Source organism: Nelumbo nucifera, chromosome 1, assembly GCF_055504915.1.
Source record: "Nelumbo nucifera cultivar China Antique chromosome 1, China Antique-T2T, whole genome shotgun sequence".
NCBI classification, from domain to species: domain Eukaryota; kingdom Viridiplantae; phylum Streptophyta; class Magnoliopsida; order Proteales; family Nelumbonaceae; genus Nelumbo; species Nelumbo nucifera.
Genome location: NC_142649.1, coordinates 168,697,138 through 168,723,466, shown reverse-complemented (window position 1 = coordinate 168,723,466; position 26,329 = coordinate 168,697,138). Strand labels below are relative to the sequence as shown.

At 38.0% G+C, this 26,329-nt stretch overlaps 1 protein-coding gene across 3 annotated transcripts; it reads right to left on the bottom strand.

Moving 5' to 3' along the window:
• Nucleotides 1-1,363: 1,363 nt before the first annotated feature.
• On the bottom strand, nucleotides 1,364-24,614 carry LOC104596570 (F-box/kelch-repeat protein SKIP30-like). 3 transcript variants are annotated; one of them, XM_010257803.3, is made up of 2 exons: nucleotides 24,434-24,614; nucleotides 1,364-2,749 (listed from the first exon to the last, which is right to left on the bottom strand). In XM_010257803.3, exon 2 carries the CDS (start codon nucleotides 2,661-2,663, stop codon nucleotides 1,620-1,622), a length of 1,044 nt encoding a protein of 347 aa, XP_010256105.1. In that variant the 5' UTR covers nucleotides 2,664-2,749; nucleotides 24,434-24,614; the 3' UTR covers nucleotides 1,364-1,619. The 3 variants fall into 3 exon arrangements, with proteins under 3 accessions (XP_010256105.1, XP_088751272.1, XP_088751273.1); XM_088895146.1 differs by lacking the exon at nucleotides 24,434-24,614 and adding an exon at nucleotides 12,900-21,137; XM_088895147.1 differs by lacking the exon at nucleotides 24,434-24,614 and adding an exon at nucleotides 12,900-12,921.
• Nucleotides 24,615-26,329: the final 1,715 nt, after the last annotated feature.

Genomic DNA, 26,329 nt, shown 5'->3' with positions numbered 1-26,329 from the left:
TTCATAAACTGTACAATTTAGAAGCAGGGTTGGAGCGTAGACGTTATATACTTATATCCAAGATTCTGCCTTTCTATGTCCATCCCACCAAGCATCACCATCACCCATCTATCCTTGGCCACTACCCAGAATGGCTTCCTCTGCTTTCTCCTTTCGTCTTCTCTTCTTTTGCTTCTTTCCTTTAATTTGGGTAATGAGGTTAAGGTTTCCTTTAATTTGGTAATGAGTTTTAAGGCCTATGGAACTTCAGAGCCTACCTAATCTACCACAAGTCTAAGCCAAAAATTTATCAGAGCCTACCAGCTAAGTTGCCACATGATTTACATGTCATACAAAAATTACGTATAAAAAAAAAAGCTGAATTTTTCATCCTAAATTTTTAATATCAAAATACTTCAAATATGAACATATAATATATATATATATATAGATATAGATATATATAAATGGGATTTCCATTGTGGTCATTTTCTTTCCTTCTGCATATATGGTAGTTGTGGGCAATGTATTTCTGCCACAAAATGCAGAAACTTGTTTATTACAGTAGCCTTTGATTTGAAATTTTGGAAATTGCATTTGCATGTTGCTCCTAGACAGATTTTGGAACCTAAAAGAAAAGATTCAAATTCTGGAAGTTGTAATTCCTTGCAATTTGGCTTGGTGAAACATATATACATAGACTACTCACTTGCACTGTCTCACTAGTCAACTAGAGTGCTCTCTCTACAGAAAATATATGTGATTACGACTGAGATCCAACATTGAGTGCACCCCACCTATGCAAGCAAGACGGGGTCTGGCCCCCTCAAGCCACTGTCATTCCCTCTCCCCTCTCACCTTCCACTACACAGTTCTCAATTCAGGGGCTCCGTTTTGGCTTTTGGGTGGGTGGGTGGATGTGCGCTTTAAAGAATTTGTTTTATGTACATATGCAAATATAAGCTATTGTAAATCTGTAACAAATGCAAAGTTGACATGGCCCTTAGTCTTGTCCTGGCTTATACCCAACTTAATTACAGCATCCAAAGATTGGAAGGCAATACCGTACCAGTCATCGAAAAATTGCAAGTTCAGTTTGTCTTCTTGATGAACCTTCTCCAGGCTAGAGCTTCCATTTGGAGGGATTCATTCAATGGGCGGGCCTTAAATCTGGACATGCAATCGATGAGTGCCTTTATATACTGTAAAATGTAAATAAACGAAGGCTAAGATTATCCATTGGTGCAGTGTGAAGGAAGACTTTTAACTGAAATGCCCAATGGCATAAAACTAACCAAGACAATTGATTCATTAGCTTCAGCTTTTATACCAGGGAAGGTCGTTATTCATTTTTTTTTTCAGAGAGATGGCAGAAATTAGAATATAGAATAAAGAAAGAACAATCTATTAATTTCTTTCTAAACAGTTCCAATTAAGCGACCTTGTAGCTTCACTGAACATCAATTCCTCTCAGAACTCTCACATAACATGAAGAAATGCCAAAATATTGTTTGCGAATAAAACAGAAGTTGACACCCAAAAGTCCACTCCCTGTTCCTCTCCCTTCCTAGTTCCAATTGGAGACTGATTAAAACCCACAAGATTGCAACATCAGTTCTCACAATGAAGCGTCATCCTGACTAAATCCTGAGCACTGTACAGCCAAGTATAGTACCATGACATTGTGTCATAGGTGTCACCCTACGCCAAGTTGCTCTCTCAGTCCCAACCATCAGAGCATCCACATCAGATAGTGGCTTGATGTCCACATTCCAACGACCTGGCCCAATTACTCCACCAACGACATAGAGTTCATCCCGCAACCCGATCATTGCAAACCCAATTCTGCTCTGGAAGTCCATTGCTGATGCGACCACCTTCCTTAGCCTTTGCTCTTTGTCCTGCTTAAAAATAACTCCATGGCTCAACACATAGAGCTCCCCACGAACCAATGCCATTGGACCTTGCAGCCATCCATAGTCCTCAACTACCCATCTGTGCTCAGCATTTTCAAATACTTGTACTGTTGATAGCCCCTTATGCAACACATGCACCTTACCACCAATCACCACCCCTGAGCATGCTGAATTATGAGTATGATGGAGATCAAGCATGGGGACCCACGTGTCCTTCTCAGGGTCATAAATCTCAGCCTTAGAGATCGACTTCCTGAAATTGGTGAAACCACCTGCAACAATGATCTTTCCTTCCAACACACAGCATGCAAACATGGCACGAGGGACGAGCATTGATGCCCTTCGGGCCCATTGGCAGAGAATGGGGTCATATGACCAAACCTCATCAGTTGCAAAAATGCCATCCTGGTCACCTGTCAATAGATCAACAGCATCACTGCCCCCACCAAGCACAAACAGTTTCCCCCCAACAGACACAACACCAAAGTATGCAAGATGCCTGATCTGTGAGGGTAGTACAGGAATGGTCATCCAGAGTTCTCTAAGAGGATCATAAAGCTGCCACAAATTTTCAGGCTCAAAGGCACACACACACAATAGCTCTTCTGATGTCCCAACCTCATGCCGGGCCTTGAAGAGCTCAGGGCTGCTAAGGGCAGCTCTCCATGAACGGCAAACTAGCTTCAAGTTGGGATGGAGGTAGAATGGTACTCGTGCAAGGCATTGGAGAGCAACTGCGTCAGGGAGGCCTTCAATTAATCCAGACATAATGAAGTTCCTATATCTTATTCAATTAATATTTCATTGGAGAACAAAGGCTACTGCTGTAAACTTGATACGATGGAGAACATGATCTGAAAAATTGAATTTTCCATTGCACAATGTAAGAGATAGAGACAATGAACATTAAAAACAACATTATGAGGCTTGTTCAAGGAAACTATTCCAAGAAAAAGGATGTTAAGGATTGGACTTCTCAACACAGTAAATAGATAAATAACTTCATTACATAATTAGTAACACTTTACCTCTATAATCTGCTTCTTCATAAGGAAATAACAAACATTTACATTTCTTGAAGAGAATCTAATTACAGAGGTTCTAATTTCAATTGAAAAGAAGCAGGGCTCAGCAAAGAAAAAAGCACAGACAGAAAGGAAGAAAAATGAATAAACTAGAATCTTAATGAAGATCCTTGCTCAAATCAACATCTAGACACTGTAGATCATATTCTAGACCAGAATCCAGATTCATACACAAATTAACCTTCTATGACATTCTCTTTCTATAAACTTCCCATCTGCACAACATTAAGCATCAGCTAGCATTTTAACAAAGAACAACAGTATGAAGGGATCCAGGTCCATATGATTATGAGGAGGCTCCAGGGCTTGACAAAATTCTAATAAATCAAATTCCCCAAAAATTGTTTTCTTTCTTTTTTCATATATTGTGGATGAAATTGAATCTTCTTTTTTCATATTTCAATTTTCATGCAACATAACTGATTGGCAATAACGGAAACAGGAATTAAATGGTCGCATAAAAAGTTATGCATAACCACATAGCATACACCTAATGATTACGACTGGTCCCCAAAATGAGTTTTGTTCTTTACCCATTAGCTTCAGTTCAAAACTTCAACAGCATCATTAACTAAAAACTGTGCTGTATTCTGTTCACCACATCAACAATCTCCTACTTCAGTGTCCTCATTCAACCTTTACTCCAAAATATAAGGATACGTGTTTCTACTTAACCTATCCAACCTATGCAATCAAATAAGTCTTCGATTTAACAACTTCACATCTTTTATCAATTAATTTGCATGTAATGCTAATACCATTATTAAACTTGAAATCTTCTCATGGAGAGTATGGATTCATGGATCCACTAAAAAAAGTGTAAAGGCATAACTAAATAAAGGCCTTATTCCTTCTTGGTCCTTGTCCATCATCCACTATATATACCATTCTTACTGACAGGAAGAGGAACCTCCTCATCTACTAATTACAGATAAATCTATTCTCTATTTGAGGCAGTAGTCGCTTGATACCAAAGCACTGCCTGTTTTTGGCACAGCAAGAACAAACCAAATAATGTGATGCAAACCATTGGAAGAAGAAATCAAATTTCTCCATAATAGCAATTATGTAATTTTGGGTGATCTCATTTTTTTGTCAGTTTTTGTTTTTTAAAGTCATTTTCTAATTTGTCTGTATTAAGATCAGGATTAATCACACAAAAGGGTCAAAGCTAGTCTAGTTTGAATGTCTGTTTTAGATAACTTTTAGATTTTTTGAAAAAGAATGGTATACGTACAGTACTGTTAACTGTACCTAGCACCACTTACGTTGGCCTGACCTACACCAGCCATCCCATTCATTTGTTTATAGCTTAACAGCATACATCATGCTATCTTCATCGTCGTCGTCATCTAAGCCTTCCCAACTATATGGGCATGAATCCTGTTCCACCATTCTGTCCTGTTCAGTACCATATTTGTTGTTAAATTGCAGGCCCCTAAATTATTTCTTAATAGTTCAACCCATGTCCTTTTGGGCCTGCCCCTAGCTCTTCTAGCCTCTTCAACTTGTAATAGATCACTACTTATTACTGGTACAGTACATGTTCTCTAAATATGCCCAAACCATCTTAGTCTGCTTTCCCTTATTTTATCACCTATTAGAGACACTCCTAGGTTTCTTCCAATAGGTTCTCTTTTCTGATTCTATCCTTTCTAGTTTTCCCACTCATCCATCTCAATATTTGCATTTCTGCCACACTCATTTTTTGGACATGTTCATTGATTACCCAACACTCTACTTCATACAATAGTGCTGGCTTATAACCATTTTATAAAATTTTCTTTTTTAGCCCAAGTGGTATTCTCCTGTCACATAAGACTCTAAACATATTGCTCCACTTTGCCCATCCTACTCTAATTATATGGGCAACATCCTCCTGATGAATTATTGAAACAAAGTAACAAAAGATATCACATTGAGTTATCCCTTGGTAACCACTAACCAATACCAAGTGCCAAAGTGCGCCTTGATTTTTGGTTCTACTATTATTAAATTTGCATTGCATCTATTTTGTTTTAGCCATGCTTATTTTAAAACCTCTTGTTTCTAAGGCATTTGTCCATAAATCTAATTTTACATTTAATCTTTATTTAGCTTCATCAATTAATACTATGTCATCAATGAACAACATGCACCAATGGAAGTATGGAACCTCCTAAATATGTTTAATCAAGTCATCCAATGACTAGTGCAAATAAATAATGGCCAAGTATTGAGCCTTGGTGAAGTCCCATCATAATTAGAAACTCTGATGCCTCTCCAACAGGTGTTTAAAAATGGTTGTTGTACCCTCACAAATGTCCTTAATTAAATCCAAATCCCCATTTGGTATTCCTTTCTTTCATCTTTCCCAAAAGTTTAGTTAGCCATAATAGGTCTACCCCTTTCATCTTTCCCAAAAGCCACCACACTATCTCTGTCCAGTAACTTTACAATATGCTTTCTCTAGATCAACAAATACCATATGAAGATCAATTCTCTTCTCTTCTCTCTCAACTTTTATATCAATCATCTCAATAAAAGAATAGATACCATGGTTGATCTCCCTGACATATAACCAAATTGGTTTTTGGATGTATTTGGTCCATGTTGTAACCCCTGCTCAATTACAATTTCCCAAAGTTTCATAGCATGGCTAATTTGTTTATCCTATGACAATTATTACAACTATATATTGCCTTTTGTTTTTAAATATAGAAATCATAGTACTCTTTCTCCATGCATATGCCATATTCTGTGTTTTTTATCTTAATAAATAGTTTAGTTAGCCATAATAGGTCTACCCCTCTCATAGCTTACCATCAGGTCCTAACACCTTTCCTTTCATCTTATTTAAAGCCTCCCTCACTTCAAAAACTTTGACTTTACAGAGATACCGTTTAACTTTGGCAATAGAGTTATCAATCGCTCCCCAACTAGCACCTTCTATATGTTCTTTTAGGAACTTTTCAAAATAGTTTTTCCATTTTTCCTTAATATCTTCATCTTTTATCAAGACTCTTTGATCTTCCTCCTTAATGCATCTATCATGATATAAATCACAGTTTTTTTCTTTCTTTCATCATTGGAAGTTTATATTATTATATATTCTATTTTTCCCTCTTTAGTACCTAATTTATGATGAACCAATACAACTGAGCTCTTTTTGCACCTTGTCTAGCTAGCCCATTTACCAATCCATTGCAAACCTTGGAGTTCTTTTGTACTTCATTCTCAGATCTGCAGCAAATCCTTAATTTCCCTCATCATGTATCTGTATTTCCAAGAACCCATCCTGATTGCATCCCCCCCCCCGGCCCCCCCGAGCAAGAAACATCAACTTGACATTTCTAAAAACAGCCTCCTACACGCATTTTTAAGGCATGCATGTTTCAACTATAAAGTATAAACAGCCACAAATAACTGTTGTATGCCAATTTGTATTGACCAACCCAAACGTTTCAGGAAGAAACAGTAATGGTACCAAAAACAACCTAAATTTTTGTATCCCAGGGATTTCGAAAACCTCAGCTCGTGCAGAAGTGTCATCAGTTCAGCCTAGTGGAAATCCCATGTCCAATGGGTCTAACTACAAAGCCAAAATGATTCCCTCACTATTCCTAAAGACCCCCCTTATTATGAACCTTCCAATATTCCCCATATTGCACCCATCAAAGTTTAGCTTTATAGTATTAGAGCTCGGGGGTAGGGCTGTCAATGGGCTGGTTTTGGATTGGACCCCATCCAAACAAAAATCAATTTGGATGGATTGGACGGACCAACAAGACATTGAATTGGACCAGTCCAGACTTAGTGGTCCAAAGTATTTAATGGATTGGATTGGATTGGACCTGGTCCATCCATAATGAATTTATATTGGATTGGTTTGGATTGAGCCAATATCTGGTTCGTTGATAGAAGATAAGAACATAGGTGTCGATGGACCAGGTTTGGGTTAGAATTAATCTAAATTAAAACAAATTTGAACAGATTGGATCGGTCCAAAATATTCATTGGATTGGATTGGACCTGGTCCATTTGTGATGGACTTACATTGGACTTGATCGGATTGGACCAAATCCAGTCCAATTAACACCCCTACTCAGGGGAACCAAGGATGAATATGAGGAATCCTAGCCAGGGAAGATGTAGCCACCAAAAACCAACTTCTAATGATACAATCAACTGAAATAGGTGAGAAGACTTCCTTGGACTTCAGCCAAGGTGCCACAATTAATGTTATATTTTCAATTAATGCATTTTCACTATGACTTTTCTCTTTAAAGATTCTAGCATTCCTTCTTCCTAAATGCTCAAAGTATTTTCTTTTTTTTGAAGGTAAGGTATTATATTGGAAAAGAAAGAAACCAAATACATCAGCCCATGTACAATGAGACTGTACATTGGGAATATACAAAAAGACCTGAGAAATCATGAAAAAAGGGTCCAGCTTGCACAATAGATAAAAGCTGGACACCATTGAAAGCCGTTTGTACACTTAACCAAGAACACAGGGCCTGTAATTTTGTTCTTAGCTGAAGTTAAATCAGAACATTTTCTATCAAAAATTCGGCAGTTCCTTTCCTTCCAAACAGCCCACAAGATGGCAGTTGGAAAAATTCTCCAAAGAAGCTTGCCCCTTGCACTCAAACCCTTGAGAGTCCACCCTTGCAAAAGCTGAAGGACTAATTCAGGCAGGCAAGAACAAACACCAAAGCAAGACCAAGCCATTTCCCATAACTGATGAGAAAAACTACAGTGGATGAAGATGTGATTAGAGGACTCGGGGACCTCTTTGCAAAAAGGGCACAAGATACTAGGAAGATGCATCCCCCTTCTGGGAAGCCGATCTGAAAGGCATTTATCAAGAGCTGCAGTCAAAACTCCCAACCAGGAAGGCAATTCTCGAGGGTGCATGGGAATTCCAGATTAAATCCCAAGGGGAATCTCCATCCTCTCTAGACACAAGGTTGCTATAGAAGAACTGAGATGAGAACTTACCAGAGGACTCCCAAGACCAGATTCATTCATCATCAGACTGAGGATTGGGCTTGATACTTTGAATAAGACTCAATAGCTCAGTCTATGGACCAGATTCTGAATGCTCAAAGTATTGCTACCCTAGTGCATCTCCATATAATTTTACCCCTCTTCTTTGATAGAGAAAAAAAAGAGGTGATGAATTTTGTCTCTCTTTTATTTCCCCTGGCCCTAAGCTACCTATGATTCCTATTGCTATCTACATACCAAGAATGGTATGTGATGAGGAGCTCATTTCTACTACTAGCACCAGATACCAAAAGTCAACATCCAAGTGTAGCTAGATCACTGCCAAGGAATTCCAATGCCTAGACCCAAATCTCTATAAAACCTATTATGCCTTTAACTCATTAAGGTCAAGTTCTTTCAAGTTGGGGAGGGATGATGGAGTTCATACACAGCCTTTAAGGGGAGAAACTCAACTACAAGTGCCGATTTGGCAAGTCTATTACTTTCGGGAGTTGGGCTGATTCTTGTCATAGGGGGCACTTTGGTCATTTGACCATTGTATGTGGAGTCCAACCTATTAGTTTGGTTTGTCTAGACATAGTTTAGTTGTGTTTAGAATGCCAGTCATTGGTTATGCAGTTTAAGAGTTATTCAGTTTTCTCTATGTCAGTTTATGAGTCGCAAAATCACAAACTTTTTGTTTTCTCACTTTAGAAAGGAGTTTGGTACTTTGGTTGACCCTAGACAGTCTATATATGTGTGAAGTAGAAAAAATGAGGCTAATGAATTTTGGAGCTTTTTTTCTGGTTGTGACAATTTGTGAGTGATTTTCAAGGCTCTAGAGTGATTCTAAGAACCCTAAGAGTGATTCCTAGTTTTTTTTCTCTCTCTTCTCATGTTCTCTTTCAAGGTTTTTTTTTATTTTAAACATCAAATACCTGAGAAAAATCATCAAAAGTCATCATTCAATACCAACTAAAGGAATATACTGATCCCGAGTAAGGCTCCTCTTAATTCACTTCAATCATCAGCATCAACACAATTTTTCTAGAGAAAGAATCTCTAAGTTACCCCTATCAAAACATGGTGAAAACCAGGTTTGATCCAGCCATCCCCCATAACCAGTGTTCCATTTTATCCCACTATAAGAGTTCCCAAAAAATCCCATTAAGTTTCTGATTAACATTCATCTTTTTGTGCCAAACTAAACCTCTCCAAATTCAATTTCCTTCTTTAGTTCACTAACTTTAACATTCCTTTAAAATAGTTTTTAAGAAATTCCATTCCTATCTCAAGATATTGAATTTTTCATTTTTCTCTCTAGATAAATCTGCACATTGCAGGGATTGCAGCATTAAATTACCTTCCCATTCACATAATACAGCATAAAGCCCCAGACAAACCCTCATCCAGCTCATATAGACGTGCCCCAGCCTTCAAACCCAAGCCTTGAACATAACCTCTTATAATCATTATTTACTTTAGTTTGCTTCAAATTTGTTATAAGTCCATCTTTCAATTTCAAGTCAAAAAGTTAGTGGTGAGTCTGTTGAGGAAAGAATCTTAGAACTAGTCTTCAGTAACCTGTCTGGTTTACTGAAAGAGGAGGAAAAGAGCTGTGGGGGAGAAGAAAATTTCAGCAGCCCACAACAGGAAACCACAAAACTAGAAAAAGAGAAAGGACTGACTCAAGGAGAAGAGGCACCATCTGAACCCGAGAATGTTAAGGTGTATTCGAGAACAAAAAAGGGTAGGACAAAAGGAAAAAAGACTAAAAAGAAAAAGAAAAGTGAAGTGGAGAAACTGGATACTGAGATCTCTTATGAAAAGGGGGATAAGGAAAGCAAGATAGGAGGGAGGAGAGTGTTAGGATCCTACACAAGTTAAAGAATGAAGACCATTAGCTGGAATGTACGGGGTTTAGGGAGTGCAAAGAAGAGGAGACTGATTAGGAATGTACTACAGAAAGAGAAGCCAGATGTGGTCCTAATCCAAGAAACCAAACTCTCAGAGATAGACAGAAGGTGGATTCGAAGCATTTGGGGAACTAGAGGCTCACGTTGGGCTTTTGCACGGTTGCACCTTCTTGGGGAACTTCAGGGGGCTTACTAACGATGTGGAAAATGAGGAAATGGATTGCTTGGAGGAACTCATTGGGAGTTACTCGGTATCTATTAAATTTGAAAGAGCAGATGATGGAAAAGAGTGGGTCCTAACAAATGTGTATGGCCCTGGTCCCAATCCAAGAAACCAAACTCTTAGAGATAGACAGAAGGTGGATTCGAAGCATTTGGAGAACTAGAGTGACGCAACGTGGAAGCAATAAACTGGGCTGGCTATGCAAGCACCAGGCGAACCAAGTTTCTAGCGAAACAAGAAAGAGAGAAAATCTCTAGAGGAGAGAGAAAAGGTGGCGAGAATTGAATAGAAAATCTGAAGTGTGTATTAACTGAAAACAATAGCAGTATTTATAATACATCTGGAAATCATAGAATAACTAGGAAAGAACAACTAAGATAGATATCAAAACATCTAATCTGGATAGGATCGAATTCTTCTTGATCTTGATCTTGATCTTGATAGGATCGGATTCTTTGCCATGATCTTCACCGTCCGATCTCCATGCATGAATCTTGGAAGTCTTGGATTATCTTGATCTCTTGAATTCTAAATTATCTTGAATTCTTGAATTCTTGATTATCTTGAATTCTTGAATTCTTGATGGATCTTGAATCCTTTCTTGACTTATCTCTTTCTTGGATCTTGACTTATCCTTATCCTAGGAGCTGTCGCCCCTAAGGTGATGTGGGCCTTGGGACGGGCCTCCATCATTCTCCCCCACTTGGAAAGAACTCGACCCCGAGTTGTGACTAGGATATGCAAGTGTCATCTCTGGCAGGTAGCGATGGATGTCAGCAACATTGAAGGTCTTAGAGATACCCATATGATCTGGTAGGTCCACGACATATGCATTGTCGTTGATTTTCTTCATGATCTTGTATGGACCATACTTCCGAGGCTGCAACCTGTTGTATTTTCCCACGGGAATCCTTTCCTTCCTCAAGAATACCATAACTTCGTCACCGACGTCAAATACTTGAGGCCGACGATGCTTGTATGCTGCCAACTTGTACTTGGCGTTGGTTTGCTCTAGTTTCTGCTTCACGGCTTCTTGGACGGATTTGATCTGGTCCGCCATCTGTTCTGTGGAGGCACTGACACCGGGTACTCTGGGTAATTTTACTAGGTCCAGTGCATGATTTGGAACCTTCATGTAGACAATGGAGAATGGAGATCTACCTGTAGAACTGTGTACTGCATTATTATAGGCAAACTCAGCCTGTGCAATGGCAAAATCCCATTGTTTTGGTCTCTCCTGACATATACTGCGAATCAAGTTACCAAGGGTCCGGTTCACTACCTCCGTCTGTCCGTCTGTCTGTGGATGGGCTGTGCTGCTGAAATTGAGTGACGAATCAAATAACATCCATAGGGTCATCCAAAAGTGACTTAGGAACCTTGTGTCTCGATCTGATGTAATAGTCTTGGGTACCCCATGTAGACGGACAATCTCCCTGAAAAATAATTTGGCTGTTGCTGATGCATCTGTTGTTTTCTTGCATGGGAGGAAGTGGGCCATTTTAGAGAACCTGTCAACCACCACGAAGACGGGGTCCATGTTCCTTTGGGTTTTTGGCAGGCCTAGCACAAAATCCATGGACAAATCTTCCCAAATAGCAGTAGGAACGGGTAGGGGCATGTAGAGACCAATATTTTGGGTTTGCCCCTAGCTGTCTGGCAAATATAGCATCTACTCACAATGGTGGACACATCCCTCATTAATTTCAGCCAGTAATAACGCCCCTTAACTACTTCAATTGTCTTGTCCCTTCCCAGGTGTCCTACTAATCCACCCCCATGCAGGTCCCTGATGATCTTTTCACGGAGGGAGGTGCAAGGGATGCACAGTTGTTCCCCTTTCATAAGGAACCCATCATAAATGTGGGAATCATCTGCTGGCTGTCGATTCACACATTTCTCCCACACCTGTTGGATGTCCTCATCCTGGGCGTATAGGTCTTTTAGGCATTCAAAACCCACAATCTCAATACTGATGGTCTTGATGAGGGCTACTCTTCTACTAAGGGCATCGGCCACTTTATTCTGTTGTCCAACGTTGTACAAAATTTTGTATGGGAATTTGTCAAGGAAAGCAGACCATCTAGCATGCAAATCACTCATTAATTGTTTTTGCCCACTAAGATATTTTAGGGCCTAGTGGTCAGTGTAAAGAACAAATTCCTTTGCAATTAAATAGTGTTCCCATGTTTTCAAGGCTCTTATCACAGCATAGAACTCTTTGTCATAAGTGAACCACTTTCTCCTGGCTTCACATAATTTTTCACTGAATAAAGCAATGGATCTCTTTTCTTGGGACAATACAGCCCCTATACCAACTCCACTGGCATCACATTCAACTTCAAATAGTTTATCAAAATTTGGTAAAGCAAGGGCAGGGGCAGTACATAACTTCTCTTTTATGAGAGCAAAACTTTGCTCTTGTTCTTCTCCCCATTGAAATTTTCCCTTTTTCAAACATTCAGTAATGGGAGCTACAATACTGCTAAAATGCTTTAAATCGCCTATAGAAAGTTGCTAACCCATGGAAGCGTCTCACATCTGTGACATTTGATGGGGTCGGCCACTCCCTAATGGCTTTCACTTTTTCTTCATCTACTTTAATGCCTTCCTTGCTCACAATGAATCCCAGGAATAATAAATTATCACTCATAAAAGTGCATTTCTTCAAATTAGCATATAATTTATTTTCCCTCAATGCTTTTAGGACCTCCCTAATATGTCACATATGCTCAATAATAGATTTGCTGTAAATTAAAATATCATCAAAATATACCACAACAAATTTACCAGTAAAGGGACGCAGTACCTGGTTCATCAGCCTTATGAATGTGCTGGGTGCGTTGGTTAGTCCAAAGGGCATGACTAACCATTCGAACAGGCCATCTCTAGTCTTGAAGGCTGTCCTCCACTCATCTCCGGGGCAGATCCTGATCTGATGGTATCCACTCCTGAGATCGATTTTTGAGAAAATCACAACCTCATTAAGCTGATCTAGCATGTCGTCCAGCCTAGCAATGGGGAATTTGTAGCCAATAGTAATTTTGTTGATAGCCCTGCTGTCGACACACATTCTCCAACTGCCATCCTTCTTGGGTGTTAGCAAAGCTGGTACTGCACAAGGACTCATACTGACTTGAATGTGTCCCTTTTTCAACAATTCTTCTACCTTCTCCCATAAAATTTCATTCTCCTTAGGACTCATCCTGTAATGTGGGAGGTTAGGTAGACTAGCACCTGGAACAAAGTCAATATGATGTTGTACATCTCTCATGGGAGGGAGTTCATTTGGTAATTCATTTGGGACTACATCATGGAATTCATCCAGTAGCCCCTGCACTTCCACTGGAATTTTATTTTCCTCCAGGGTCTCATTCATATGTTCTCCCTTTACTACTAACAAATGTACCTCATGGGTATCCTTACATTCTTTCATAAATTCAGCAAGATGATGGGTAATAGTAAGAAAATTTTTCTCATTTGCTTTTAGGACCTTAGGAATATTCTTTTCAGCCATGGGTAACAAGGTGTAGCGTATACCTTCCTTTTCAAGTTGGTAGGTATTCTTCCTACCCATGTGCCTTGCATCTATATCAAATTGCCACGGCCTACCCAACAAAATATGGCAAGCATCCATGTCTACAATATCACAATATACTTCACCATTGTACTTACCAATAGAAAAGGGTACCTTGCAGCATTCCTCCACTCGTACACCGCCTCCTTCCTTGATCCACCCAATTGTGTATGGTTTTGGATGTTTTTCAAGAAGTAATTGTAACTTTTGTATGACATCCCTGCAAATAATATTTTCTTGATTGCCACTATCAAGTATTAAATCAAATAATTTACCCTTGACAGTACATCCAGTACGGAACAATCTGTGCCTTTGAGAAGTATCTTGATTTTTCTGGGACAACATTAATCTTCTCACAACACAAGTATACTCTTCATGTTCGTATGGACCCTCTTCATCTTCCCCATCAGGTCCACAGTATACTTCCTCCTCCACATCTTCTTCCTCCTCCCTTTCTACCATATTAACTGCCTTCCTCCTGGGACCGTCACTGGACCTATGTCCAACCTCATTACATTTAAACCATTTAATAGGAACAGGCTTTGCATAGGGATTACTGAGTTTAGGAGAGTTGGAAGGGTTACCTCGAGTATGTCCTCCTGTGGGAACCTTACCGGCGTTAGCTGTACTTGCCAGGTGAGAAGGCTGAACTGCCGGGACTGATTTGTTCCTGTCGACAGTTGCCGGCCTGTTGTCGCTCCCGTTGCACCGGCGATAATTATCACTACGTGCCTTGTCTTGGAACATCAATTCTGCTTCCTGCACACTAAGAACCATCTGTACACCAATTTTATCTCTGATGGACGGTCTCAAACCGCTCAGATAACGGGCTGCCTGCTAGTTATCACTTTCAGATAATTGATTTCTTTCAGCTAATCTCAAAAATTCAGATGTATATTCATTAACACTATGGGAACCCTGCGCACACCGTTGGTAAGATTCAAACATGTACTGTTCATTAACTGGGGGTAAAAATCTACCTCTTATAAGTTGTTTCATGCGCCTCCAGGTTCGAATAGGACCCCTTCCTTCTCTGATTCGGGTTTCTCTCATGCGTTCCCACCAAACAGATGCGCCTCCCTTTAATCGGAAAGCTACCAATTTTACCCTTCGTTCTTCAGGTATCTCCATGTACTCAAAGAAACGGTCAACTTCTATGATCCAATCTAAAAGTCCCTCTATGCCAAGATCCCCACTAAAAGTAGGAATATCTACCTTGAGTTTAAATTCATCATTATTCCTATGGGGATTGAAATTACCTTGATTGTGCCAATTTCTGCCGTTTCTGTCGTTGCCGGGAAGAACTGGAGCACCACCGAATTCTAACTCATCATCACTGTCGTCGTCAAGAACTGGACGTCGGAACGCAGCATTGACAGGTGGCCTGTCGTGGTCGTTTCCCTCGATTGGATGTGGATTCTCCCGATTCCGTGGAACAACCTCCCGTAACAAAGTTTGCAGTTGTTCAACCATCTCTGCCAACTGTTGTTCGATGTTACGTGTGGTCGTGCGCTGCTCTTCGATTACTCTCCAAACAGCTGTGAACCCCTAATCTTCGTCACGGGGTGGATTGCGACTGCTACCGTCTTGGTTGGCCATCTGACTGGGCGAACTCCCAGCTCTGATACCACCTGACGCAACGTGGAAGCAATAAACCGGGCTGGCTATGCAAGCACCGGGCGAACCAAGTTTCTAGCGAAACAAGAAAGAGAGAAAATCTCTAGAGGAGAGAGAAAAGGTGGCGAGAATTGAATAGAAAATCTGAAGTGTGTATTAACTGAAAACAATAACAGTATTTATAATACATCTGGAAATCATAGAATAACTAGGAAAGAACAACTAAGATAGATATCAAAACATCTAATCTGGATAGGATCGAATTCTTCTTGATCTTGATCTTGATAGGATCGGATTCTTTGCCATGATCTTCACTGTCCGATCTCCATGCATGAATCTTGGAAGTCTTGGATTATCTTGATCTCTTGAATTCTTGAATTCTTGATTATCTTGAATCCTTTCTTGACTTATCTCTTTCTTGGATCTTGACTTATCCTTATCCTAGGAGCTGCCGCCCCTAAGGTGATGTGGGCCTTGGGATGGGCCTCCATCATAGAGGCTCACATTGGGCTTTTGCACGGTTGCACCTTCTTGGGGAACTTCAGGGGGCTTACTAACGATGTGGAAAAATGAGGAAATGGATTGCTTGGAGGAACTCATTGGGAGTTACTCGATATCTATTAAATTTGAAAGAGCAAATGATGGAAAAGAGTGGGTCCTAACAAATGTGTATGGCCCCGATTCTACAAAGAAAGAGATCAATTCTGGGAGGAGTTGAGTGCAGTTAGAAGATTGTGGGAGGGGCCTTGGTGCCCAGGGGGAGATTTCAATGTTCTTAGGTTCTCTAGGGAAACAAACAACCCAAACCAGGGCATTACCCTTAGCATAAGAAAATTTAACAACTTGATTGAATCTTTTGAGCTAAAAGAACCACCAATGTTACTAGATGAGTTCACCTGGTCAAATTTTCAAGCAAATACAATTTGATCCAAGCTGGACAGGTTCCTCTTTATGGTAGACTGGGAAGAATTGTGGGAAAATCTCGTATCTAAAGCTTTACCTAGTGTGACTTCAGACCATTGCCCTATTCCTTTAGGACAAGAGGCACTTTTTGGTGGTCCTTCCCCTTTTCGGTTCAAGAACATGTGGTTAAAAGATCCCTCTTTTAAGTTAAGAGTAAAAGATTGGTGGGAAGAGGGAAGACCAAGAAACAGAAAAAAGGGGGTTAGATTTATGAGGACTTTGAAAGCTCTGAAGGGGAAAACTAAAGATTGGAATAAGGATCACTTTGGAAGAATTGAAGAGGGTCAAGAAAGAATTTCTTCTAGAATTGAGGAGCTAGACATAAAGGAAGCACAAAGAAACTTTAGTGAGGAGGAAAGAGAAGAGCGATGGAAGCTAAAGGTGGAGCTAGAAGAGATTTTAAGGAATGAAGAAATTTCTTGGAGACAAAAGTCTAGATGTAAGTGGCTTCAAGGAGACAAAAACACAAGATTTTTTCACTCTCTAGCAAGTGGGAAGAGAAGCAAAAACCTCATAACAACTGTGGTAGTGGATGGGATTGAGGTCAGGAGGGAGGAGGAGATAGTCAAGGTCTTTCTTGATCACTTTAAGGGCATATTCTCCAGAATGGAAGGGAATAGGCAAGACCTCCCTGAATTGGAGTGGATAGGGTGACTAATGTCCAATCTAGGGCCTTGGAGGCAAATTTTAGTATTGAGGAAATCAAAGAGGTCGTCTTCTCCATGGAAAGATCAAAAGCCCCTGAGCCAGATGGTTTCACCACGGCATTTTTTTCAAGAATGCTGAGAGTTTCTAGAAAAAGACCTAAAGAAAGTGTTTGATGAGTTTCACCAAAAAGGGGAGGTTTCACCAGGAACAAATGCCACATTCATTGTGTTAGTGCCTAAGAAGAAGGGAGCCAAAACCCCAAGGAATTTTAGACCAATTAATTTGGTGGATAGCCTATACAAAATAATTGCAAATGTCCTTTCAAGTAGGCTAACAAAGGTACTACCCACGATAATCTCACAAGCTCAAGGTGCCTTTGTGGGGGGAAGGCAAATTATTACCAAATCTTGGTGGCAAATGAATGTGTAGTTGAAAAGAAGAAAAAAAGAGGGAAAGGCTTTGTTTGTAAATTGAACTTGGAGAAGGCTTACGATTTGGTGGGCTGATTTTCCTTCTTGAAGTTATGGAAAAATTTGGTTTTGGAGAAAGGTGGAGAAAGTGGATAAAGGGTTGCGTAGACTCAGTGCATTATTCAATTTTGATTAATGGGGTTGCTAGAGACTTCTACCCAGCTAAAAGAGGATTGAGACAGAGGATCCTTTATCCCCCTTCCTTTTCACTTTGATTGCAGAGGTCCTAAGTAGAATGATTAGTAAGGCTGATTTGGATAATGCAATAAGGGGCTGGAGGGTGGGAAGGGTTGAGATGTGGTTACCCATTTACAGTTTGCAGATGACTTAATGCTTTTCTGTGATGACTTTAGCCCCAAGGCCCTTAGGAACTTGAAACTCCTTATTAGCTCCTTTGAGAGCTTATCCAAATTAAAGGTCAATTTGGGGCAAGGTTTTAAAGGCAAAAGGCAAAGGCGAGGCATTTGTGTCTCATAGGGGCGAGGCGTAAGCCTCAAGGCGTTTTGAGGCTTAAGTCTTGAGCAAAAAATAAAAGGATATAATCCATAAACAAGAAAGACAGGAAAACATAAAATTAGGATCTTATATGAATTGTCTTGTATGATATATTAGACATGGATTCATGGTTCAAAGTATCCATACACCCCCAATATTGCTGAAAGGGGTGTATTGAGTATCGACACTTCGAACAATGCATACCTTTTTTTCAATTTTTTTTAATTTTAAAAAGTTAGTTTTATATTATTTAATTATTAAAAAGAGTTTTTTTTAAATACTGTAAAAAAGGGGGTATCGGTACCCCAAAGAGACATTACGATTTGGGTTAGAGTCTTACTAAAGTAGTTTTTTCCCTAGAAAAACAAAACCATAGAAGTCAAACTTTTCAATTTAGGGATATGAACCAACATTGTTTTAAGAACAAGGCATTCCTATTTCCTTTCTTGCACTAGTATGCATTAGCAAAGAGTGTCCATCTATATGATACATGTGCTTTAGAAATAGTCAAATAGATTATCAAGTATGAGATAAATGAGCAAATGGGTAAGAATAAAGCATGCACAATAAAGCAAGCTATTTTCTTAACACAATTTATATGCAAGCTTTAAGTTATTTGTATGTTTATTTATTTGCTCATTACACCAATATATACAAAACAAGGCTTTTTGGTCTTAAATTTATGTTTGCCCCTATGTAAACCTTCATATTCCACATTAGCATAGGCCTAAGCATTGGACGTTTTGAGGCCAAAGGCTCAAAGGCGTAAGCCTTAAACAACTCAAGGCCTAAGCCATGTTGGTGGGGTCTAAGGCTATTGAGGCGAGACCTTTTTTTCCTGGCCTCACATCAAGAGCCTTTTAAAAGAATGATCTGGGGAAAAGCTGTCATGCGGGCCTGAATTTACAAGAAGAGGAAATCATCAAAATAGTAGAGGCCTTAGGTTGCGAAGTCAAAATTTGGCCCCTAGAGTACTTGGGGCTCCCTCTGGGCGGAAATCCACGTAATGAGAGTTTCTGGAAGCTAGAGATTTTCCAAAAATTGTCACTTTGGAAGAGGAGTTACATCTCTTTGGGAGGTAGGATAACCTTGATTAAAGCCACATTGGCTAACCTTCCCATTTACTTCTTGTCTACCTTTTGTATTCCTATCAAAATTGCAGGGTAACTGGAAAAATTAATGAGAGACTTTCTATGGGAATTGGGAGTTGATAAGAGAGACCATTTGGTGAATTGGGAACAAGTTAGTAGGCTTAAAAAGAAGGGTGGGCTTGGGCTAAGAAACTTAGTCCAAAAGAATTTAGCATTCCTAGGAAAGTGGTTATGGAGATTACCCCTAGAAAGAGACAGGCTCTAGCACAAGGTCATTGCTAGCAATACATGGTATTTCAGACAATGGTTGGGACTCAAAGGTGGCACTTTCCACAAATTCAACATCTCCTTGGAAAGCAATTTATGAGGTCTATCCTTTCTTCCTTAATCTCATTCAGTATGATGTGGGAAATGGTAAGTTTGTGAGCTTTTCAACTTCGGGTTTGGAAGGGGTCTTAGGGATTCGGAATGTGAGTCTCTCATCTCTCTTTTGTCCAGACTTGACTCGGTTTTTTTGGACCAAATTGTTGAGGATACCAGGGCATGGTCAATCTCCACCACTGGTCTTTTTACTTGTGCTTCCTTCTTTAACTTCTTAACTCAGCCAGCTACCTTGGAGGCAATATTCCCGGTGAAAGAAATTTGGAGTAAGCCAATCCCTCCTAAGATTCAGGCTTTTTGTTGGGTAGTCTTCCTTGGAAAGAAAAACACTTGTGGTATGCTACAGAAAAGAAGGCCAAATAAGTGCCTCTCCCCTCATGTGTGCAGCCTATGTAAATGCAATGGTGAAACTGTTTCCCATATCTTTCTATTTTGCCCTTTTGTGCTTTGTATCCGGGAGAATCTTTGTTCTCTTTTTGGGTACAGGTGGAATCATCCACAGGAGGTGGTGGGCCTTTTTGACCCTAGCTTCATGAGGCAACCAAAACAAAGAGGAAAATTATTATGGAAAACAGCAAGGGCTGCCTTGGTTTGGACTATTTGGGAAGAGAGGAATGGAAGAATTTTCAATAAAAAAAGCAGATCAGAGATGGAAATTTTTGAAACAATAAAGTTAAAAACTGCTCACTGGGTAAAAACTCTGGAAGACTTCAAAGTCTTCTCTTTGAATGACATCCTGAGACCTTGGAAGGAAGTGGCTGTATCAACCCAAGGAAAAGAAAAGTTTTTTTATGGAGTGGAGAGCCCCAGAAACAAATTTCATGAAGCTGAACTTTGATGGAAGCTTCCTTGGTAACCAAAATGTAGCTGGGATAGGGGGTGTCTTCAGAGATTCAGGAGGAAAGGTGTTAGCTTTGTATTCAGGGCCTCTAGAAAATGGGGATGCACTGACTGCAAAGCTAATTGGACTCCTGCAGGGATTAAGATTTGCTAGGTACTTTGGGTTCCTTAATTTGGAAGTGGAAGGAGACTCTCAAGTGGTCATCGCTTGGAAAAGATGTTGCACCCAAATCCCATGGATCTATAGGCATATTTTTAGGGAGATTGTGAACATTGTAAGGGAGTTGAATGTTACTTCCAAATGGGTGAGAAGAACAGCAAATGGGATAGAAGATACTCTAGCTAAACAAGGGGCTAGGAGACCCAATTATTTTGGGCTGAACTGTAAATCTGTAATTTGGAAAAGAACACTTTCACCCTGTTGTAATTTTCTGTTATAACTCTAATAAAATATTATCCCATTGATCAAAAAAATAATTCATAATTCTATTAGACTACTTATCCTTCAAACATCATCAAAACAACTCTCAAATAACAAACTAGGTTGATTGCAAGAACTGAGAATAGAAGAATTCAATGCCTAATACCTAATTTTGAGTAGATAGCTCCCGGTGATGCCCATGGTATATCTTGGTCAAATAGACAAGATCTATGATACGAACCCATTTTCTCTTAATTTTGTCAATTCCTGATCAATCTTAATTTTGTCAATTTGATACTAGAAATTTCTTATCACGTAAGTTCTTTGTCAGTAGTAAGCCATACAATTAAAATCACCCTACTTTTTTTTATCAGCAACAGAGAAAGCACCCTAATTTTTCTGATAGATAACAGTAAAAGGCTTTTTAGTACTGAAATAAAATGCTAGTACAGAAAGAATAAAAAATGGTTAGCCTTGGAAAACCACCAAGAGCATTACAGTTACAACTCCCTTTAGTAAATCAAACCCCAATACATTTGTTCCCTTCCCACCCTTTGCCCTACCAGTCCATTAACCAATCTAGGCACCCGTTTTACAAATGCTCCCAACCCTTGTGTTAATTGCTTCAATTCTCTTATGATGCATCAATATTTCCAAGGCCCATCGGCCCCATCCTGATTATCCCCTAGGCCACCCAGTTACAACCAGTGAATCACCTTCTACAATGCAGAATCATAAAAAATACTAAAAGAAAGCATCAAAATATAGGAAATAGACTTCACCTACATTGTCCCCTTTCAGATTTACTCTTCTTGTTTTCTTTTCTATTTTTGTTTTTTTGGCCATTTTCTTTTCTGTTTTTGTTTTTTTTTTGGTCATTTTCTTTTCTGTTTTTGTGTAGTAATATTTTCTGAACTGTTACAATAAGAACAAAACAAAAGAAACAAAGAAAAGACTTCCTCACAAACACATTGTGGACAACCAGACTCTTGTACACAATTATACACATACCAGTCATGCATACAAAAAGCTTACAAGGTTTCAATAGCATCTTCTATTAGATTCAAGAATATAGGAATAGAAACATGTATCCGAATATGTTAACAAACAGTTGCAAAACATGTCACAATTTCATAGAAATAAAATTAGCCAATTATCATATACATGAACTTCAAAAAACATTTCTAGATCATTTAAAGTTTCCCATTTGCATATGCATCTAAAATTTCCTTTAAACAGACAGAGAAACATATTGGATAAGTAACAGTTGTCAAAACTATGATACTCCTCAAATCTATTATATGACAATTTTACATTTCACGGTTTTCTCCATCTGAGGGTGGGGCTTGGTGCAATGGTTGGGTTGCTCCATTGTGACCTGGGTGACCAGGGTTCAAATCTTGGATACAGTCTCTCTGTATGTGCAGGGATAAGGCTGCGTACATCTGTCCCTCCCTAGATCCCGCATTGGCAGGAGCCTCATCACTGGGCTGCCCTTTTACAATTCTCTCCATCTGTTACTTGCATGGCATCACATAAATAGACATCTATTTGGTACTTACACAGTTACACCATGAGTTTAATTTTTCCTATTAAAAACTTTTAGCTAACATATTTATTGATAATGGAAAAAATAATAAAGGAATTGGAGGAGAGATAAATTATGCAAAAGACAAGTCCTTCTAAGAGAATGCTTATTAAAAAAAGTCATTCTAGGAGAATGGAGGAAAGGAACTCAAAACCAGTAGGACAGGGATGCATACAAGCATTACAATAATAATCCCCAAGATCCCAAAACCTAATATAACTTCCACTACATCCAGACATTTTCCAATCTGATATGCTATATATTTTCGGTAAAGACATTACTCAACCCAGATGAACAAAGAACCTTTTTTATTAGTGCCTATATGGGAAAGTGGAGGACCTTCTAATAAGGTTATTCTATCATCCTATAGAATTTTCCAGAGAGAGAATTCTTCCTGCAGGGGGCTGATTGAGTGACTTCCACCATAACTTGAGAGTTCCCTTGAATGTAAATTCTTTGAAAACCTCTAATATAGGCCCAAATAGACTTCCCATGACTCTGTAGTGCTTATAGAGCAGATGCCTGCATTTCTAGTAAGTGCCCTTTGATTTGGTCCATTACAATTACATAACAAAACTGTGATTGTCCAACTTGGCAGGTTCTCTCCAAATGACCCATCAAAATTCATCATAATCCAGTTGTCACCCAGGATTTTCCACTGAATATGGACTAAACACCTTTTGAGGGGTTTTCCACTGTATAAGTATAAAAGGAAAGAGAAAAGGAAAGATCTTGTATAATCAATAAAATAAAAACCTAAGAAAATGAATGAAAAATATGAGAGTATTACCACTATATTATCATTTTAGGCTTACTTATTCTAATAGTTAACACTCAGTCAATCAGATAATTACAAGATTAATACAACATAAATTTAAAACCTTGAAAATGACCAGTATGATTAACAAACTGATAACTGGACCACAAAAAAAGAACCACTGCAATAATAACAATGGGCATGAATCCCACAATTTCTAAGAAAGATGATTTGTACAACATGGACACTTTTTGAAGGAGAAGTTCATATTTACGGAATATAGTTAAGCTGATACTTAAAGCTTGTAATAGATCCTACATCAAGAAAACATAAATGATGAAAGAACGACCTGAAATGTAGGAAAATCCAAAGCCCAAATGACAACTACTAGACTGATATTAGTGGACTTTCAACCTATATTATCATGTTATCAACTATCAAGGCAAAAAGGCAACCAGTCAATTTTCAGTAGACCAACCTTATTGATGTTAGAAGTTCTCACTATTTCTATAAAGTATTCCTTATAAAGCCTAGCAATCTAAGACATACACCAGTAGTCAAATTTTGAAGAGCTTAAAATAAATTCCTAAAGTTCATCAAATCACATAACAAACTTATGCAAAAAGGGAACGTAAAAGTAGAACCTATATAAACTTAACCACAAACAGCATATTGTTGCCAAAGCAATTCAGTTATAAGGAGTAATACATATTCTATAAAATACTATTTCACAGTACAAAATAGACATCTCCAAGGAAAAAATGCACGTAAAGAAACTAAGAAAGCAGATTTAGAATTTTAGATAATATCGGAGTGATAATAGCCAACGCATTTATATTATACAACAGGAAATCTAACTGAAAATGACAAGTATAATACAGGAATCATGTCATAAATTTCAAGATACATAGATGTTGACAAAAAGTAAAAGAGAAATTGTGGTGAAAGCTCTTAAAATTTAGACTTAAGGTCATCTCGTGTTTGCCACATAAATCACTGAAGAAACAGGAATTTCCAGATACTGAACAAAATGAAAAGTTCAAAACAGTGACACGCACACAAACACATTACATCAAGAACTAAATGCAACCAAAAACCAACTTAGATTAAAATTTGTCCTAGACCCTACAACCCCCAACAAAGATCCCAACATCTTAATTTTACAGACGCATTCAAGCATAAACCACAAGAGATCAACATATAAGCTGGACATGTTTAACTGCAGAACCCTAACACCAGCAATAAACACATACACGAGGATTCATCTCTCTCTAACGGAAATAGAAACCATTCAGAAGTTCTTTACTTTAGGCATAAAACCCACTTCGGATTCGCTATAAAAAAAGTAATGGGTGTCCACTGATTTTATAAAAACATTAGAAACGAGAGAGAATTTGGAGAATTTTTTAAAAAAGGGAAAGGCACGCAATCGATCAAAATCTCTGTTCTTATTATCTCACAAAAATCACAATGAGAGAAGGGCAAGGCTCTCTACCTCGCGCAGACCAACGAAGCAAACAATATCGAAGAAGGCGTTTTTTATGCTCTGTGCTCAGATCTTCTGTTTTGAACAGAGTTCTCTCGAAAGGTCAAGCAGAAGAAAGAAGCAGTAGCGTTGGATTGCGTTTCAAGATATGCGCATAAACGTTCTGCAGGCACGCGAAATAAATGGGAGCATTTCTAAATTTTTATGCTGTGATGTGCTTAATCCATGCTTACTGTAAACGAGAGAGAGAGAGAGAGAGAAAGAGAGAATATTCGTACAAGGGCGTTTTAGTCCTTTACAAAACTTTAAGCATGTGATGACATTTCTAATTTGGTAATTTCGCAAAGTAACGACTTTAATAAGCCCAGCAGAATGGCAAAACCCATCGAATCAGTAGGCCGAACACAGTTGATGAAATCACAAGGGATTAATTATAAGTGATACGCGTTCAACGGTCAGATTGATGTTTGAACTTTTGTAAAATTTCTGACCGGTGATGAATGATGCGCGTACCTATGATCTTAAATATGTATGACTAGCACCCTAGCACTGCTGTTTAGCCAGTTGTAAAACAACTATTTAAACTAGAAACTAGATAATGAGTAATGACCTTCCTCCTCATTATGGGCCAACTGCACCCATAGTTTACTGGGGGCCCACTGTTCACATGGCATATCTTTGGAGTCTTTTGGCCTGAATTTTTATATTTGATTTGAAAAACATTAAATTAAGCTTGATTTGTTATGAAACCTATAATGCATTCTACATATTTTTTTTTTGTAAAAACCATTCTATATAATTAATAACTATTTGATACATATTTGATTTGAGATAAAAGGTACCATGTCTAATGTCTTGCCTATACTTAGCTTTGGCTTCACGTCAAAGACATAAAAGTTAAATTAGAATATTTTAATATGATATAATGTTAATATATTCAACACTCCACTAAACCTAAATATTGCAGTTGAAGTATGTCAGTCAAAAAATCATCGGCCAAATCAATATGTTAAATTTATGCATCTTATCTTATCTTTTAAATATATATATATATATATATATATTAATAAGAACTGTGTGCTCTTTACATTCAAGAAATAGAATCTATTCATACGAATAGATCCCATGTGTGAGCACCCATTTCCTATTAATAGATATATATAAGATAACAATAATTATTAATTATTATAGTAATTAATTATTCTAATTTAATAGTTATTGATTATTATAATAATTTAATAAATATATAATTAGCGATTATAATTAATAATTATTGTTATTAAAAATATTGTTAATAACTAGATATATATACTTTAATTTTACTTTAAATTAGAATTATAAATATTGTTATTAAAAAATACTATTAATAAATTTAGTAACCTGGATTTAATAATTACTGATTATTACAATAATTTAATAAATATACAATTAGTGATTATAATTAATAATTATTGTTATTATAGATATTGTTAATAAATAGATATTTACTTTAATTTCACTTTAAATTAAAATTATAAGTACTGTTAATAAATTTAGTAATTATTGTTATATTAAAAATAATTAAAAATGTTATTAAAAGTATTGTTATTGAGTATTTAATAAAATATTATAATTACTGACTATTACTGATAAATATTGTTAATTTAATTTAACTTTGGTAATTATTAATTTAATAAATATTGTTAATAAATCATATTCATAAATTTAAGAATTAATGTTATATTAAAAATAACAATAATATCATTAAAAATACCATTAATGATTATTTAATTAAATAGTATGAATACTTACTATTATTGATAAATGTTGTTAATAACGTTCTAACAACTGACGGTTCGACCGTCCGGTTTGAACGGATGGCCCGTTCTAACAACAAAAATTACAAGCAAAAAATTACGGAATCAT